We start from the raw sequence: 19972 nt of genomic DNA, 5'->3' as shown, positions 1-19972 counted from the left end.
GACAGAGGCATGCACATAGTCTGTCTTTGATGTCCCAGCTCAGAAGGCTGAGCAGCCTTCCTGCCCCAGTCAACCCTACCCTTGGCAAATGCTTCTTCCACTTTCTGCTTTTCTTACCTTAAGTTCTGCCATCCAGGAAATAGTACTGATTGAGCCAAACCCCACCAAACATAATAAATAAGTGAAAACTGCCCTTCCCATTCATTTGGTATTCTGCTTAGTGGGTGATGTTTTGAAGGGAGTGCCCCGAGTTTACCTCCATCCAATCCAGTATACCTCAATGGCCATAAGTAAGATTGGGTGATGAGAGAAAGGAGGAGTGTTTTTGAAAGATTCTCATCTGCAGCAGTTAAAAGGTTTGGAGCAGGCAGCTCTGTAAACTATGCCTGGTTTCAGTAAGAACTTAGAACCAAAAAACTTAGAAACAACATTGCTCTTCAAGATGCCTGTCTTCTCTCAGGTCTTTCCTTTCTCTTTGTCTCTTGAGGGTCCTAGAAACGGACCCGTGGAGTGGGTAGGGACAGTGGGTGTGGGGGCAGGTTTAAGACCTCACCACCCACTCTCCATTCCTACTGGAAGAGAGTGGACAGATTGTCATCTCCTCAAGGGGGCTTCTTTTTGGAGGAAGCATGTCTGAAAGGGCCATGGGAACTTGGCCTGCAGGGGTGGGTTTAGAAAGGGAAGTCTTGGCTGACCTTGACTGCTGGTGGCCCGAGCCAGAACAATTGCTGAGGGTTGGCTGGGGGCTGGCATCTCTGGAATTCCCTTTATGGCAAGGTCTGTTGTGTTTTGACTAACAAAGTGTTAGTTCAGTTTTCCTTGAGTATTTGGTGAGCCAAAAGTTGTACACTTACAACTTACTTATTCATTTGTAAGGAATAATAATGGTGATGGTAGCTCACAGTTATTGAGTATGTACAATGTGCCAGGCAGAGGGCTCAGCACTTTGTATGTGGTATTCCCCCAATACTTAGCAGCACCCCGAGGAGAAAGGTATCATTGTCTCCATTTCACAGATAAGGTAACTAAAGCCCAGAGAGGTGAAGCCATTTGCCCATTTATACAGGTAGTTAAGTATTAGTGCTAGAATTCAAACTCAGGTCTGTGTCTCACCCAAGGTTGCATGTTTATTAGCAGAGCCAGGATGAGAACTCCGGTCTCCTTAGAGTCTATTCAGTGCTTTTTCCTGAATACATCTGAAGACAACTGAGTTATCTTAGAAAGCCTGGTTTTCATTCTCTTCTTTACATGGTGCTGCTTTGGGGAAGAAAAACATTGAGAATTCATCCATATGGTCTATCCATTCTGATGTATTCTTAAGAGTGGGAGTGAATTTAGCGAGTAAAATCTAATTACCCAAATGGGAATTGTATCTTGAATGAACACCTGGGCCTTCATCTGGACTTTAAAAAGTCTTGAATCCCCACCGAGGGTCAGAGTCTATGCTTTGTGATGTAACTGCAGGTAACAAAATATGAAACAGCTTAGACTTTGGAAGACTCATTCTTTTTATATCCCCTTTTTTTCTTCATAGGATTATAGTTTTTATTCTGAGCTGCTGGTGTCTACACAGCATAAAACAGATGTGTCTTAAGTACAGTTTGCAGGCCAACTTTATTGACTGGGGAGAAATCCACAGAGGCTTCTTGGTTCCGTGGGAGTCATAGTCTCATTACCTCTGATAGAAGGAGGTGGTCATTTAAGTTCTTAAAGTTGAAGACTATCGTACAAAAGCAAATATGAAAGCCAGTATCTCCAATAGATTTGGTTGAAGATTCTGTCCCTTGGTTCCCTGTTCCAGTTTGAATCAGATTCATTCTTAACAGCATCACTTGTTCCAGGATTTATCTCCTCTAGTCCCTTCTCTTCCTATTCCCTACCCTCTCCTTGCCTCCTGTCCCTTCCCTTTCTGTCCCTTTCCCTTCCCTTCCCTCCCCTTCCCCTTTTCTCCTCTCCCCTTCCCCTCCGTCTTTTTTCCTGTCTTCCTTCCTCCCTCCCTCCTTCCCTCTAGCCCCCTTACTCCCTGCCTCCCTTCTCTTTCTCTTTTCTCTTCTCTCTTTCTTTTCTTTTCTTTCTTTCTTTCTCTTTCTCTTTTTTTTCTCTTTCTCTCTTTCCTTTTTCCCTATAAACTCCTAGTTTTTTATAGTCAGTTTTCCTAATCAGTAACAAAAGGTTGGACTTCTGTTAGATTTTCAGGGGTTGAATACTTGGGATTGTCAATCGGGTCCCTTTATAAGATGCATTGGCATGTTCAGGCCATAAGGGACAACTTAATGCACTTATTTTGTACGTACCCACTGCAGAGAACTGGTCAATGGATTCAGCAATGGAGCAGTAATATTCAGTATTTTTCAGAGAAGAGAGCCCTTTCAGAAAGAGCCACTCTTTATAAGGTTTATTCACAATTGGTATGGTGGTCCAGGGTAGAAACCAGTGCAGTGCCAGGAGGCGGAAGGCCTCAATTACTCCCCATCGGAGCTGTCACATCTGTCACTTGGAGGCAGTCACTCACCTGTATTTATCTTCTCATCTGGAAAATGGGAACAATAGTATCTGCCTAACATAGTTCTTGAAGCTTTTTTAAAAATTTAAGGCACTAGAAATAATGTTAATGGAACAAATGCAACTAAGACTTATTAGGTGTTTGCTGTGTGCTCTCTGTATAGCTGTACACACACACACACACGCACACACGCACACACAGACACTCACACATACACACATCTGCTTTTTTTCCCCCTCATTTGTTCCTGGCAGCCACCTGTGAGGTGACCTAGGTATTACACACTCTGGACTAAAGAAAAGACTGAGGCTCTGTAAGGTTTCTGCCTCATTTAAGGTTCTTCAACTAGTTTTCCTATACATTCTCCAACTTTGGGTATTTGTGCATGCATATATACGTATCCGATTTTTTAACATAACATGCATGTTATGTTAAAAACATGCCCTCATGTCATTACAGTTTTAAAAGACAGTTTCATTCCATGCTTGATCCTAAGTTCCGTTTTTAAGAATCATCACTGAATACCAAAGCAATACCAGACAAGGTGCTAGAATCTGAGGTATATGTAAATCCACTTTAAATATTTATTGCTTACCGAATCAGAAAAGACTATATAAACAGATTTGTTTCCAAGAGAATATGGTAGCTTGCAGAATATGGTAGCTTCTAGTCCCCCATCTAGATCTCCTGGTTAAGGTGTTATTATCCCACTGGTGCAAGGACCCAGCCGGACTCCAGCCTGCCAGCTGCAATGCCCATGCCCCGCCCCCCTGGCTGTAAGACCGTGATGCGCTCTCAGCCCTCGGTGCCTAGGCGGGGCCTCCGGCAGCCAGGGCACCCAGCTTGTTGCTGTGTACTCTGAATAACTTCGCTTTAGGTCCAGCACCCCCCCAGATGACCCCAGCATGCTCTAGAAACATCATCATCCCTTACATGCATCATTACTTCAGAATGATGGGCAAGCTCTAATTTGGATCATTTTAATTCCTCAGGTATCAAATCTTTGGTGGCCTCAGCAGCCATGAGCAGAAAGTAAAGAGCCTCACAAACCCATGCTCATGAGTGCTCTCTTACCTCACTGAGGATGAGTTTTAATCACAATTTGTTCTTTTAATCCCACAGTTTGTGGGATTTGTTCATCTCATTGGCTTTTGCCCCCAGCATTAATTACATGGCTGGCCCATGAATTCACAGACAGACATTTTCTGTATCCAGTGAGGTTTGGTTTTGTGTAGGCTGGGGATGGTCAGTAGTTGTGTCATACCCAATACTAACATTCCTCAGTGCCAAGCTCAAGAACTGTCTTTCTAAGTCTTCTGTGTCTGATGATTGGTTTGCTCAGACTGCCCTTTCCGGTGGCTCCCTAATAAAGTGGTTTGGAGAGGGGGGCAAGGTGAGGACCCCTAGGGATAGCATTTGTGTAAGCTTTGTGAATTCTGGTTTTGATACTTCTGCTTGGCATGATGATAACAAATAATAAAGTCACTACTTAATTAGCCCATGGATCAGGGACCATGTTACTCCCTGCTCTTAAACTTACACTGTTCTATAATTCATCTTTGAACTCTATAAGTTTAAGGTCCGTAATTATTGAGTCAGAGAGGGTTTATTTAATTACCAGTTGAGTTTTCAATGACACCATCTCAATGGTGTTAATTCCACTTGGATCAGTTCTTGCTATCTCCCTGATGTGCATGGGGCCTCAGCTTTTGTCGCTTTGCTGACATTTGATACTTGGTGAAGGAAGAGCTGATCACACTGTTGGCTCTGAGCTGAGTGTCGTAGGCTGGTTGTATTTCATATCTAGTCTCAAGTCAGACAGAAATGGGCCCCTTTCCACAAACCAGTTTAGTTCAGCTATTAGAGAGAACTCTTACAGCTATTGGGATTGTTATTATGAAGCTCTTATTGCAGATGATTCTGTCACGGTCCTAGATGCACAGAACTGTGAGAGTTCCAGGGGACAGGGAATCCTGCTGCCTGTCTGTGTTTTGGTACTGAGCTGGCCAAATGGCTGCGTAATTGCCACCTATGGTGTTTACACCAAGGACAGACTTGGTGTCCTAGAACAGAGCCAGGAAATCTGTGTTTCTACCACACACACTTTTTGGGAACCACAGTCCTAGTACTATCTTATATAATTTTGCAGTACTGTTTTAAGTAGCTTGCAATCTTCGATTTTTTTTCCTTAAAGTCCAGTGCACATGATTTGCTGACTGAATTGGCCTTTCTATTAGGATAATATAGTACAACATCCGGTGCCCCACCTTTTATCCACTCATTTGACCAATATTTAACAGCTGAGTAGGATGTGCTGCAGAAACTAAGGTAAAAAGGTCAGAAGATACATGATTCTAAGACTTAAGGAGTTTTGGCTTAGTTAGGAGACAATTGGACAGCAAACCAGCTATTGTAAAACCATGTAATTATTCGAACTGAATTGCTGTGGGAGCAGGTGAGCCTCGCTGGGTAAGTCAGTTAATATGTCCTGGGGGAACAATCTTGTAACCTGAGATTTGAAGGAGAGCTTGGTTGTTGGATGCCAGGTGAGCATATAAGAAGACAGAGAGAACATTTTTGCAATAATTTTTTGGCCAGAGAGTCTGATATCTGAAAAGAATGCCATGTTTCTTAATTTTACCATTATTTAAAATGTGAGGTAATACGTGATCAAAATGAGGGTGGACATGTTGGCAGAGACCAGATAATGACGGGGTTATAGCGCAGGCACAGTGGGAGTTTGTTTTACCTCATTAGTACATCTTCCTTGCCATATATGTAGGTTCTTTTCTAAATGCCTCATGGACCTGTATCTTTTAAAAGTCTCCTCCCCTGACAATATGACATGATGAAAGTTCTTATTCTCGTGCAACACCCTGGAAGCAGAACTTAAGTGGTAATTTTCTCTACCCCACATGGAGCCTTAGCTTCGACTCTCGTTTCCTGACACTGTTCCCACTCAATTCTGAAGTCAGGAGCAGCTTATTTGTGAGGTTTCCCCATAAAACCCATATCCTCTTTGAAAGCCCTAGTCCTCAAACAGGAACCGTGGAAACTGCCTCAAAGGAATGAGTGTGGTTAGCCCTAAATGTGAAGTCTCCCTACCCATGGTCCCTGCCTGAACCAATGACCCTTACTCCTTAGTCAAATAGACATAGAGACGTTTGCCCTGAGCAGTCCGGTCCAGAACAGCCTTCTTTACCCAGGTTTTCACTCCTCTGCTTGCAAGCTTTTCTTCTTTCTCAGTGTGTTTTCATTCAAACCCAAACTCCTATCAATCCCAGCATGATTAGCCTGCCTGCCTCTCCTACTTTATGGCATGCCACTGTCCTCCTTAATCCCCAAACTCCCATCACAATGATCTTTTTCAGATTTTCAAAGAAAAAACTTAGCCTTCTGCATATGCTATTCCTCCTGCCTGCAGGAGGACCCCATCCCCACCAAAAGTGCCCTTCCTTCAAAAGAACTTTTCCAGCCTTGTTTCAACAAGCCCCATGCTTCTGCAATCAGTGGCAGTTAATATCCATTTGCATTGTTTGATTCATTTTGTTGACTTTATTACTTTATTGCCAGGCTTCCCCCTTAAGCTATGTAAAAACAATGACCCGATGTGACTGACTTGCCACTGTAACCTCCCTCTATACCTATTTAATAATAGATATTAAATAATTATTTGATGAATGTGGGATGGATGAAGAATGGATTAATGAATTGACAGGAGGGAGGATGGGTGGATGGATGGATGGATGGATAAAGTTGAAGGCTACATTCTTTATTCATACTGTGGCTACACTCACCAGGCTCCTGGGAATTCTTTTCTCCCCAATGAACCTAACAAAGCAGCATCTATCCCTTATGCTCCAGTCTAAGCCCCATTCATTTCATGAAATCTGTGATCTCTAGAGTTGACACTGACATGCCTTTCCTGACTTATATGTAAAATATACATTTATGTTTTGATAACCTTGGAATACAGTTGTATTGTTTTCAATTGGATCACTTATCAAAATTTTGTCTATGTTGTAATTAAAAAAACATTTTCTTATAATAAAAGTAATAAGGAAATACATTTCAGAAATTATACATGTGAGAAACACTATGCATAATGAAGCAAATATAAGTCCTACATAATTTCCTCATCTTGAGTTAACTACTATGGATAGTTTCTCTTATTTCCATCTAGTGGTTTTCCTATACATTCTCCAACTTTGGGTGTTTGTGCATGCATATATACGTATCCGATTTTTTAACATAACATGCATGTTATGTTAAAAACATGCCCTCATGTCATTACAGTTTTAAAAGACAGTTTCATTCCATGCTTGATCCTAAGTTCCGTTTTTAAGAATCATCACTGAATACCAAAGCAATACCAGACAAGGTGCTAGAATCTGAGGTATATGTAAATCCACTTTAAATATTTATTGCTTACTGAATCAGAAAAGACTATATAAACAGATTTGTTTCCAAGAGAATATGGTAGCTTGCAGAAACAAAAGGCAAAGTGCAAGAAAAAAACTGAATTGCAGGCAAACAGGAAAAACTGGATCTCCAGCAAATACACCAGTTCAAATATTAAGTGCACTGAGTACACAGATGTCTTTAATAAATGTATTCCTTTTAGACCTCTAGAACAATGAATTGGGAAAACTTTGACAGACCTCTCTTTGAATCCTGGCTGCGGGAATGACTTATGTTTTCCTTCTTTTCTAGAGTGACCGTCTTCTTATCAAAGGAGGCAGAATCGTCAATGATGACCAGTCCTTTTATGCTGATATTTACATGGAAGATGGCTTAATAAAGTATGTATACAGAACCCTTCTCTATTTCTTTTTGTGCTTCCTCACTTCAGTAGAGGTTCAGAATGAAGCATACTTCCTATTGCTTGCTAGAATGATGGTTCTGTATTTCATTTTTCCTCCTTTAAAAGGATCTTTATTTTAGCCCTTTGGTCTGGGTGCACATAATCCCTTCAAACTGGCAGCCTTTGTTCTAAACACTTGGATTATATGAGTGAAGCAAAAAATCTGAATTCAGTCAACAGAAGGATGATGAGGGCATCTATTTTTATTTTATTAGCAGTCATAGCTTTACAGAAACATCATGCAGAATGTATGGAGTTCCCATATACACAACCCCAGACACGTGCAGTTTGCCCTATTATTAACGTATTGCATTAATATGGTATTTTTGTTAAAATTGATGAAACAGTATTATAATTATAATATTATGTTTAGCCCACTGTTTACTTTAGGATTCACTCTTTGTGTTGTACAGTGCTACGTTATTTATTTTTTTTTGGCATGTGTATAATAATTTATTGTTTTAGTTTCCCAGCTGCCAAAGCAAATACCATGCAGTGGGTTGGTTTAAACAATGGAAATTTATTGGCTCATGGTTCTGAGGCTAGAAATCCAAATCAAGGTGTTATCAGGGCAATGCTTTCTCCCAGAAGACTGTGCTATTCTGGGGTTGGCTGCCAGCTCTCCTTGGCCCTTGGTTTTTCTGCCACATTGTAATGCACATGGTGGCCTCTTTGGCATCTCCTTTCTTTTCCAGGTTCCATTGACTTTCTTTTAGCTTCTGGCTGCTCCCTCTGTGACTTTCTTTCTCTATGACTTTCCATATAAATCTTCCAGGAATAGGAGTAAGGCCTATGCTGATATGGCTGGGCCACACCTTACCTGAAGTTACCTCAGAAAGCTCTACTTCCAATGGGTTCATACCCCCATTGAATGGATTACATTCAGTATAATTACTGATAAGGCAGGACTTACTTCAGCCATTTTGTTCTGTTTCTTATACTTCTTATATCATTTTTGTCCCTCTTTTCTTTAATTGCAACCTTCTTATGTATATAGTTGATCTTTTGTGATGTAGTTAATTCATCCCTTTTTCATTTCTTTATCTGTATATTTGAAATGCTTTCTTTGTGGTTATGCTGGGATTTGTATTAAACAACTGTATTTGTTTCCTAGGTACTGAAAGCAGTACCATGAAATGAGTTGGCTTAACAATGGGAATTTATTGGATTACAGTATTGAGGCTGAGAAAAGTGTCCAAATCATGGCAATGCTTTCTTCTTGAAGACTGGCTGCTAGTGATCCTTGACCCATCTGCCACACGGCAAGGCACATGGCAGCATTCTGCTGGTCTGTCTCTTCTCTTTTGGGTTGCATTGCTTTCTGGTTCTTGCTTCTGTGGATTTCACTTTCTCTCTGTATTCATTTTGTTTATAAAGTACCTCCAGTAAGAGTAGGATTAAGGCCTATCCTGAATGAGGTAGGTCATACCTTAACTGAAGTAGCTTCATTAAAATGTCCTACTTCCACACCCACAGGAATGGTTTAAATTTAAGAACATGCCTTTTGGAGGTGCATACAACTTCAAACCATCACATTCCACCCTCTGGACCCCCAAAAGACATGTTCTTTCGTAAGCAAATGCAAATATATTCCCATCACAATATCTCAAAGCCTTAAGTCAGTTCAGTAACAATACTAAGTACAAAGTCTCATAAAAATCACTTATAGGTGTGGCCTGTTCTGAGGCACAATACGCCCGTGTTCGTGGAAACTGTGAAACCTAGAGAACAAGTTATCTGCTTCTAATATACAAAAATGGACAGTCATAAGATAAACATTCCCATTCCTATAGGGAGAAATCAGAAGGAAATCAGGGACCACAGGTTCCAAACCATTCCGAAACCCTGCAGGGCATACGCCATTAGATTTCTAGGTCTGCCAGTCATATTTAGAATGATGTTTTTATGCAAAAAAATTTTCTTTCAACCAACTAAGATTTGTTCAACTCCTCTCATATGCTCCAGGCCACCTTTTTACATCAGCTTTCAGCCCTGGTTCTGCCCTGCCTTACAGTGGTTCAGTTTTTCCTTTTCATGTAGCTTTTCGGCCTCCTGTAACTTCTGCATTAGGAGATCCCCAGCCACAGAGCCAAATGGGTCCAGTGTTCAAAAACACCTGATTTGTTGTTTAGCTGCACCAGTAATTAGAGTGCAGAGCTTGCGGGTTGTGCCACCGTAGATCACTCCGATTTCCAGGGGACTGCTTTTTATGGTTGTTCATGCTGACCACTAGACCCTGCCTTGGGACTGTGAGGCCTTGGGTCCCTGTGTCTGAGTGTATGGGGGACTGTAAGTCACTCCTGTGGGTGGCTATGTGGTCAGTGACTAAGGCGGGAGTTACCGGAGCCAGAATGCTGCCACTGTGTGACTCTTATGCTGCACCAGATCAAGCGTGGGCAAGGGGACCAGACTGGCAGGTTCATGCGCCACTCTCCCATCTCTTGGGGGTGTGTTTCTTTGATTCAGGACTTGTGGAGTCTCTCTTCTAATCTCTATCATCCTTCTGAGTTCCAAGTGAGTTGAATTTGCCCTTTGGTTTAGCTGTCTCTAAGGGGAAGCCTTCAGGGGATGTCTTATGCCACTATCTTCATGAACAAGGTCTTTTTTCAGCCAGCTGCATTGATGGGCACTCTGTGGATCATGGCCATTATTCTCAAGGATGCTGAAAGCTGTGCCCATATAACTGCAACCTAAAAATAAGGCCTTCTGTGATAGGTACCAAAGAGTTGAAACGAAAATAAGTGAATTAGAAGTTGACAGAAAGGAGAAATCCCTTCAGAGGTAAGGTATTACCTCTGAATACCTGAATATAGTTGGAGAGGACACTTTAACTGAACCTTGGTAGATCGTGCATTTCAGTCATAATTTCCAAATAGATACATTAAGGGATAAATAATTAATCTACAAAATAGTTTATTAAATGCCTGTAAGCAGCACAGCCAGGTAACCTTTATTGACAGTTTCATTATATAGTGAACATTGTAAGAGAATTTGATTAACACATAGCCTCACATAAAGCAGGGTTCTTTGATGTTGTATGAGACTGGTGTATCTAACCCACTGCACTGATGTTGTATGAGACTGGTGTATCTAACCCATCCTGTCAGTTATTGCTGGTCTCTCTGGGTTCAGAGACTAATTGCATTTGTTAATAGATTCTGGCGATAGGAGATCTCTTACTTGTCTTCGAAAATATAACCTAGATATAATTCTCTGTAGGCAGTATTTTCTTCCTAAGCCCCAAGTCTGGGTTAGCATCCCCTTCCATGTCTTTTTATCAGTCATAGCACTTCTGATACTTTTGGGCCTCCTTGCAAGCAAAGAACCATTTTCATTTATCTCCATATCCCTAGCACTTAAGCCAGTACTTGGCATATTGAGAATTATGAGAGTTACCTTTTATTGAGTATATAATATATGCTAGGCACTGTGTTTAATGTTGTACATATCTCATTTAATCTGCCAGCAAATCTAAGAAATAAGTACTATTATTGTCGTCTTTTCTAAGATGAGGAGAAGAAGACATAGGTAGGTTAATTAACTTGTTAAAGGTCAACATATTAGTGGAATTCTTTAAATGAATGAGTGAATGAATGAATAAATGAGCAAATAGAAGAATGAAGATATTAATTCCCAGTTGCCTTGCCAATTTACCTCATTGCTCTTTCCTGTTTGAAGTAGGAGAAATGGAATTGCCAGACAAGTCAACCGATATAAAACAATAATTTCTTTAAGATACAAGCCACAATTGATTAAGTATTTTTTTATTACTAAAAAATATTGCATAAAGTTGGCTGTCTTTGGAGGTAGCAAGTTCCCTCATTAAGAGATTTGCAGAAACGGGAAAAATTTAGTACCTTATGCCCCCTTCCTATTCCAGAGCTCATAACAGGCATCACTAATTGTTGACAGAATTTTTGGCAGCCGAGTTTTGAATGCAGGTTCAGAATCCATCTTCACACAGCACCTCATGCATCCACTACCAGAGTTGGACATATAGATGAATCCTTTTAGCCATCTCTTTTGGAATAGACCAGAAGGTCATTTGTCAAGGATGCTATAGATGAAACTTAATCATCAGATGCAAGTGTTGGGAGGGAGCTTGGGGAAGTTTGGATAAACTTCATCCAATCCTGAAATTTTGTAATAATAGTCTTTGTTCACAGAGCAAAAAAAGGAGAACTAATTTCCCCCAGTTGCTACATAGTTGTTTGCTTTTGTGAATATTAATGGAGGACGTGTGAGGCAGTGATCCAAGGCACCGTGTCACATGCAGTGGGGTATCAGGGGGACCCGAATTATCATGCTCACTGCCCTAGTCCTTTTAGGGGAGGTGAGATAGCTTTATATATGCAAAGGACCTAATACTGCTAGGTCATATCAATATCAAATAGGAAATTGACAGAATATTTGAATTCAGGAGCCAGAGAGTACTATAAGGGGGTAGTGTGGTCATTAATTATAGTAACTGATATTTATTGAATTCTGATATGCCTAACAGTATTCTCCGTGCTTAACAAGTATTAACACATGTAATCTACACAACCCCTGCAGAGGAGATTTTCTTGGTTCATTTTACAGGTAAAAGAATTGAAGCACGATGAGATTAAGTAACTTGGCCAAAGTTTTTCAGATGGTAGCTGGCAGAGCCAAGGTGGTGAATCTAAATAGCTTGCATACAGAGCAGAGCCACACTCTTATAATTATTAGACCTGGCTGCCAGTAGAAAGTTGACAAAGGAGGGGTGATGGAGGCTGAATCCAAGGATGAAATGTGTCCTTAACCAGTGCAATGAAGAAAAAGGGGGACCTTTGGTGTGGGTGAATTTGTCAAAATAGGTGCAGTATCATTTGGGAAAGCACACACACAGGGACCAAGCAATTGTTTATGCCTTTGGTTTTCCGTTTCCCTCAGCGGAAAATCAGTCAGGGATAAATACGGAAAAGGAACAGACCAGGATCTGGGCTAGGATGTAGTTCAGATCAGAAGCTGCATTTTCTCCATAGATAAACTGTTGTATCTGGAATGGCCCAGTGATGCTGGGCTGAAGTTGAACTCTTAGAGATGTCAGGAATACTTGTAGAATTCAGAAGGCATTGTGGACTTCTTACTGTCCCAGGAGAGTGTTTTTCTCGGCTGGCAATGAATGAAAGGAAAAATATCCATGCTATTGGTGCAGTGGGGTACAAGGTAGTAGGAGTTTAATGATAATATAGTGGATCATAGGTCTTCCTGCAGTCCATATGGGAGAGGTTTAACAGCTGTCTAAATCAAGGATGTGCAATCACATGTAAGCCAAGCAACACTGGATGGTCTGTAAGGTAACACTGTGCAGGGAGTAGTTGTATTTGTCAATTTCCTTGTACTGTGTGCCCTTAGTATACTCATCAGCTCATTCTCCAATCTGAATCTCTCCTCGTTCTTCTTTGGATGATCTTAACCTTTCTGGGCAAAGCTGCATCTGAAGGAGGTTGTTATAATCACCTTCCTTGGCTTGAATCTTCCACTGTGATGCTCATCACAAAAGCAGCCAGTGCTGATGGCATCTGCTTTTATGACTTCCTCTTTGTGAATCTACTTTCAGATGTGATTTAGAAATTATCAGGGAAGGATGGAACTGGGAGTGAAGACTGAGGTTGGAAATGACCAATCCTTTTTTATTAGAAGCACAGATGAACCCACTTAGAGGATGGCTAAGTTTCCATGCTTATTCTTTAAATGAATTCATGATCTCCTTTAACCTCTCCTAGCATTTCCTTATTTTATGCTCTTTAGAGTTTTCTGCAAATGCTATTCCTTACCCTTAACTTAAATGGAAAATAAAATTAAAGGAATAATAAAAAGAATTTATTCCACAAATATTTAGTATATTTTAGACACTGTCAAATCCCTGGAGTTACAGTACAAAACAAGACAGACACATAGTCCCACCAAACTGCCTATCAGGCTGCTATGTAACTATAAACATTTTTTCTGTATATATAGCTACCTTTATTTGTTTCTAATTGCTGAGCTTGTGAGTCACTTGCAAGGACTATGTTGATGAATATACATGTGCTGTTTAAAATCCTTATAATGCTATGTTTATCTTAGAAGTCTCTCCTGTAAGTTGCCTGTTGCTTCCCTGTCTCACCAGGCAAATTGGAGACAATCTGATTGTCCCTGGAGGAGTAAAGACCATTGAAGCCAATGGGAAGATGGTGATCCCAGGGGGCATTGACGTCCACACTCACTTCCAGATGCCCTACAAGGGGATGACCACAGTGGATGACTTCTTCCAAGGGACCAAGGCTGCCTTGGCCGGTGGTACCACCATGATCAGTAAGTCCTCAGACCTTACACACTCCCCTGCCCAGAAGTATGTATGTGTGCGCAACTTTTTTTTTATCATGAAATATAACATATATACAAAAAAGCAGTAAATTTCTAAGTACACTGTAATAAGTAGCTGTAGAACAGATTTCAGAGTTTGGCATGGGTTACAGTTCTACAATTTCAGGTGTTTCTTTCTAGCTAGCTACTCCGAGATACTGGAGACTAAAAGAAATGTTAATATAATGATTCAGCAGTCATACTAATTTGTTAAATCCTATCTTCTCTGTTATAACTCCTCCTTCTCCTATGATCCTTCTCCCAATCTTTAGGGGTATTTGGGCTATGCCCATTCTAACTTTTTCATATGGGAAAGGGCTGTTGATAATATGGGATAGGAGGATAGAACTAGTGATGTTCTGGAGAGGCTGGCCCCTCTGGGTTTCTGGACTTATCTGGCCTAGGAAACCATCTGGAGGTTATTGGTTTCTGGAAAGTAATCATAGTGCATGCAATTTTTGTAGAATCTCAGATAGAGCCTTAGGTGTTCTTTAGGGGCAACAAGAATGGTTTTGGTTGGGGTTTGGCAAACCATGGTAAATAGCAATTTCTAGCTGAAGGTAGCATTAAGAGTAGCCTCCAGAATAGCCTCTTGACTCTATTTGAACTCTCTCAGCCACTGGAACCTTATTTTGTTATGTTAGAAACAGGTACTTAACTAATGTGTCAACCACAGTGTTCTTTGCCAATGGCTTGTACACTTCCCCTAATTCAGCTTGACAGGCTTTCTGCCTGATGTACCCCGAGAAAAGCTGGTTACAGTGAGTAAATAGCAGTAACTGCATAGAGGAGATTCATAGAGGGGCCTGCAGGTGGAGAAGCAGCACTCTCATCTGCTGTAGCAATAGGGAGCTGGTTCCGGTGGTGGGCAGGCCCTCAGGGATTATCAACTCTGGACCAGTCACTGGGGAAAGTGGGTTCAAATGGTTGTGAATGGTGGGCAGAGTTACTTCAGAACAGCCAGCTGGAGTCTGAGAGGAGAGAGCGGAGGGAGCAGGCCGTGCAGTGTGAATGGAGCTAGCACCATACTGAGAGAGTGATACTAGAGATTTGTGGTTCTTGAGAAATGAGTGGGCTTCAGTGGCATTTAGTGTTATTGGATCTGCATTCTATTTTGACCAATTCATATCTCTTAAAATGAGGAGGCAAGCCATAGGAGTGGTTTTCCTGGTAACTATTGAAATTCCAAAGGGACCTAGGGAGTTGCCTGCCATTGGATTCTTGGACAGATAGCATTCCAAGGAAGTCCTTCCTGTCCCAAAGGAATCCTAATCCCTGCCCTCGCCCCAAACTTGGTCAGCCAGTTCATTGTTTATTTCACACTGTATACATCCACTCTAGAGCACAAAGCAGCCTGCGCCATAGAATTATTCACTGTCTTTTACTTACGTTTGCTGGAGCCCTAGCAGGGGTCGGCTTTAACAAGTTGAGTGTGGAAGCCCAAGAATATTACATCAAAGCCATAAAAGGTGCAATTAAGGGAGAGCAAAGCTTTTATTCCACTGCAGGAAGGAAGCCAGCTGACTTCTCAGCAGCTGCCTGCCCCGCGGAAGCCCTTGCTGTATTTCCCGACATCAGGACCACAGCTCCATGCATTTGCTTTCCGCTAAGTGCACTTGGGCTGCATTTGATGGAAGGCAGAGGAAATCCATGATCTTGGCTTGGCTTTCCTCAACCTGGGAGAGGAGTTAGATCTGTTCAGAATCTCTGAGATGTGTATTAGCTATTTGGTCCTATGCAATACAGAAAGGGCTGAAGGAAAGAGTTCCAAGTGACAAGGGCAAAACATGAAAGAACTATGAAGTGTGTGTCCTTCAGAGATAATTTGAAAATCCTAGATACACAAAAAGAAAAGAAAATCTGACAGCACTGTTAAAGTTTTTCTATATGTTCTACGCATAGTATTTTCCTATTTGGCAAAAATGGGATTATAATATAATATGCTGCATTTTAGCCTGCCATTTTCACTAAATAATGTCATGTATCTTTCTATTTATTTATTTTAATTCTACCAGGGCATTTTAAATGGATGCCTAATAGTCCATTTTATGAAGGTATCATGATTTATGTATTTAAAGAGTCTTCCCAATTGACTCCAGTTGTTTCCAGGTTTTCACTTTTATATAAATATTTCAATGGCAAACGTTCTTAAAGGCAAAATTTTGCACACAGCCAAGTTTATTTACTTAGGTATAATTCATAAGCATGGATTTACTGAATCAAAGACATGAAAAATGTCAAGGACTTTGATATATATGTTTCAAAACTGTCCTCCAACAAGGTTGTACAAGCGGACACTTTCCCTCAGCTGACCTGTAAGCAGTATGTTCTGAATGTATGAGAGCATAGCTTTCCCCTTATCGTCACCAACTGTGGGGACTATTACTTTTAAAAATGTTATCCATGGTTGTAAGGACTGAAAGAGTAGGTTTGGGCCACAAAGAAACCAGATACTTGGTAAAACAAATTTATATGGAAATAAGATCGGTGGGCGGTCTGGGTTAACGTAACTGACACCAGTTCTTTCCAGTGCCAAAAAGCACAAGGGTGTGAAACTCTTACGTCCTGACATAACTTTCAGCCCCTCCTTACATTATTAGAAGAGAATCCAACTTTTATCACTACCAGTGACTCCCCACAGTAGCAGTAATTATGGTATATAGTAGGCATTCATTGACAGCTAACATTTATTTAGCACCTACTATGTGCCAGACATCAAGTAAGCACCTTATGTATCTTTTCCCATCTATTCTTATAACAACCTTAGAAGAAAGGCACTATTATGTAGCATCACCCACCCTACTCAGCACCTATTTTAAGGGCATGAAAACTGATGTTTAAAGACGCCAGCGATTTGCCCAAAATCAAAGTTTACTTAAATCTTCAGCAATCTTGAAATGAGCAGGGAACACTTTCAAAGGTCAATTTCATGCTCAGGAAGCAAAGACTTTCCAGTCCTAGCTAAGCAAGCAGGAGCAGGTCAGTGAGTCTCCCATGTGGTGCTTCTGTCATGCAGTTGACCATGTGGTACCTGAGCCTGAGTCCAGCCTGACGGAGGCCTATGAGAAGTGGCGAGAGTGGGCTGATGGGAAGAGCTGCTGTGACTATGCCTTACATGTGGACATCACCCACTGGAATGACAGTGTCAAGCAGGAAGTGCAGGGTCTCATCAGGGACAAAGGTGAGTCCAAACATGCCATTCTCCCTTCCCCATTGACTTCTCTCTTGCCTTTTCTTCCCACATCATACACTCATTTGAGTTGTTTGCTTGGGGCCTGCAACCTTGAGCAATGAGTATTGGATGTAGGGGTACCACTGTGTTCCAGGTACTTAATTGTTATTTATGGGATCTTATTTGCTTTTCACAGGGCCCTTAGGAGATGGTGATTGCTATCCCCACTTTGCCCATGGAGAAACTGAGAGTCAGAATAGTAGCCCAAGTCCACAGAGTTAGTAAGCAATAGAACCCTCCAAATTTTATGCTCTTCACCTCTGTGTAATACTGCCCATTTTAAAGAAAAAGACATTGAGGTTAGGAGAAGTTGACTTAACTTGCTTAAGGTCACATGGCTAGTAACAATGAGATTTGGGATTTTAAAGCCCAATTGTTTTTACTCCAAAAATCAAACTGTTGCAGTTATATAGCAGTGGCACCCTTAGAAAGTCTACGACTTTTCCAGGAGCAATGATGTTGGCACTCAGGCTAGGAACTTGCAGCATGAAAACACTTTCATGTATGTATGTGTATGTGTGTCTCCTATGTCCTCTCAAGACATAATATAGGTTCCCATTGTTTCCTTAGATTCTCCCTCTTCCTACTGCTTTCTACTTTTTGACCCATGGATATTACACACACACACGCATACGTGCATGCACGTGGGATACAGGGAAGTATCAGCCATGGCCTCTACTGAGCATCAAAGGCTAAAGGAAGCAGTCTAATGAAGACCAACAGAATAAATGCCACCAGATGCAAGCACTCTTATCAATCAAGTAGTTTAACTCTAAATGCAAGGACTACAAGAGACAGAGTTTTCAGTGGATGGGGTTGAAGCCATAAGGAAGACCTCCGAGACAATGAGTTTCCTTTTCCATCCCACTCTGTACCCCATGGACCCTGTCCAGTCCTTCATGATACTGAATATGAGATTAATCCTTCTCTCTCATGTCTCTTTTTGCACTGGGGAAGAGAATTGACTGGCTTTAACACCCATTTCCCTATCAGAAGGCTGGGTCATTTCACAACTGACACAGAGGTTTGTGGGAAGGGTGTTGCTAAAAACTGCCCTCAGTTGAACCACTCTGGCTAGGGAAGTTCTCAAATTACAGCCCCATTTTGGCCTTGAACACTGTAGGCTGAGATGGCCCTAATGGTTAGAAACCAAAATTATCTGCCTTTCCCCCACATGACCCTCTGTTCCCCAGTCCCACCTCTTTCTGTAAATCACAGTAGTGTTCAGTTTATTTTGGGTGAAAATTGAGTAGCTCATTCCTTATAACCCTTAAGATTTTGATATTTGGGCCGGAGGTGAAACTTGCCATCTGCCCATGAGCTCTGGTGGTTCCCCAAGGACAGGGTCTGTACCTTAATTCTCCTCTAGGATCCAGTGCCTCACACAGGCCTGGGGTAGAACAACCACTCATTAAATAGTGAAATAAGGCCCATCTCCAGGAGGTTCATTAATGGGGACCATATATGTGCCAGGCAGCTGCTAGGAGCTCTGTGTTATCTCATTCACCATATGCGGTGGGGGATTACTATTTTTTGCCATTTGACAGATGAAGAAACCAAGGTCCAGAGAGATTACGCAGTCCAAGCTCACTGAACTACTATGTGGTCGATACCAGGGGTTGCACCCCATTTGTGAACACTCCTACTTTGCTACTGTAATTCTCTATGATAGGTACTGCTTCAAGAAACGTCAAAGCTTATCGACCCTCTGGGTAAGGAATGCTTGAGGGGAAGTGACAAGAAAGAGGAGCAGAAGAAGAGACCATTCTGATGCAACATGGATTAGGAATTGTTGATTTTACTGGGAGGAGGAGATAGAAAAATGCTGTCAGAGAATGTGAGGAAAGGTATCTGCCTTACATGAGACAGAAGCTTCCGTTACAGCTGGTTCATGTGTGACAGAGACAAGTGGGAGCACGGTGATAATGTTGTCTTCTCCTGTTCCTTCCCTCCTTCCTCTCTTACAGGAGTGAACTCCTTCATGGTTTATATGGCATACAAGGATTTGTATCAAGTGTCCAACACGGAGGTAACAATCCTTTTGCTATGTGGTTGGGGTGGCTGGATGAGGTTTCTGTTGTTACTGATGACCTTGACTCTTTTAACATGAGTCACTAGGGTCACCATAGGAGGCAGTTGGGCCAGAAAGTCCTTGCTGGCTATGCTCCATTTTATATAAGGTAACGGGCAGAATACCCGTGGCACAGCAGAAAGGGAGAGAGGGAACCAAAATTTCCATTGGCAGCAGCTTCTTCAAAAGGATGAGAGGAAGTGCATGCCTAGATCTCCACCTACCAAACAAACTCCAAACCCCTTCTAAGCTCAGTGAGTGTGTGAGCTTCTCACCCTTGATTTGATGCAGTAGCCTCTGACTCTCAAGAAATTCATGGAATGTGGTTATTTTAGAGAAATCTCAGGTTTTCAAAGGCAATACAAGAAATTAACCCCCATATTTCTGGTTAGGAGGCAAAGGACATAAATCTACCTTGAGAAGTTGGGAGGCAGGGGTTTCAGCTTTTATGTTAGTTTCTGGCTAGGTTGTAGTAGCTTTTCGGAGCACTTGTTGAAAAGGATTCAGAAGCTCTGTCTGGATCAGTGGGAAATAATTCCATCAAAATATGTGCCAGAGGAAGAGTCAAGGGATTGTAGCACTTTGTTCCATATTTGTTCCATCTGCCTATTAAGATTATAGGTTTTTCACAAAGACAGAGTTTCCTAGAATGTGGACCAGCATTCCCTTTTAGTCACGTATGTTTTAGCTTGTATTTCTACCCTAGTCACTTATTTCCTCTTGCTCATCTGTTTGTTTTTAGCTCTGGCTTTAGAAATCGACTCTTGTTTTAGGTTGTTCAAAGCATCCATGACTTCCGAAGGTGATGAACACTCATTTTTGTTTCAGCTCTATGAGATCTTCAGCTGCCTGGGAGAGCTGGGGGCCATTGCCCAGGTCCACGCTGAGAATGGGGATATCATTGCCCAGGTAACCCCATGCGGCTCCCTG

General features: G+C 41.6%; 1 protein-coding gene across 4 annotated transcripts in view; it reads left to right on the top strand.

Annotated features, from left to right (window-relative positions):
- The window catches only part of DPYSL3 (dihydropyrimidinase like 3), a 108057-nt gene that overhangs the window by 66509 nt on the left and 21576 nt on the right, over nucleotides 1-19972 (top strand). For all 4 annotated transcript variants that reach the window (XM_077137342.1, XM_077137346.1, XM_077137343.1 and 1 more), the window contains exons 2-6: nucleotides 7217-7305; nucleotides 13504-13688; nucleotides 16756-16920; nucleotides 18939-19000; nucleotides 19871-19951. In XM_077137342.1, the coding sequence (XP_076993457.1) occupies nucleotides 7217-7305; nucleotides 13504-13688; nucleotides 16756-16920; nucleotides 18939-19000; nucleotides 19871-19951 (582 nt within the window). The remainder of the gene's footprint in view (nucleotides 1-7216; nucleotides 7306-13503; nucleotides 13689-16755; nucleotides 16921-18938; nucleotides 19001-19870; nucleotides 19952-19972) is intronic.

Source organism: Tamandua tetradactyla, chromosome 20 (assembly GCF_023851605.1).
Source record: "Tamandua tetradactyla isolate mTamTet1 chromosome 20, mTamTet1.pri, whole genome shotgun sequence".
Taxonomy (NCBI): Eukaryota; Metazoa; Chordata; class Mammalia; order Pilosa; family Myrmecophagidae; genus Tamandua; species Tamandua tetradactyla.
The sequence above is the reverse complement of the archived record's forward strand: the minus strand, read 5'-3'. Positions and strand labels throughout refer to the sequence as shown.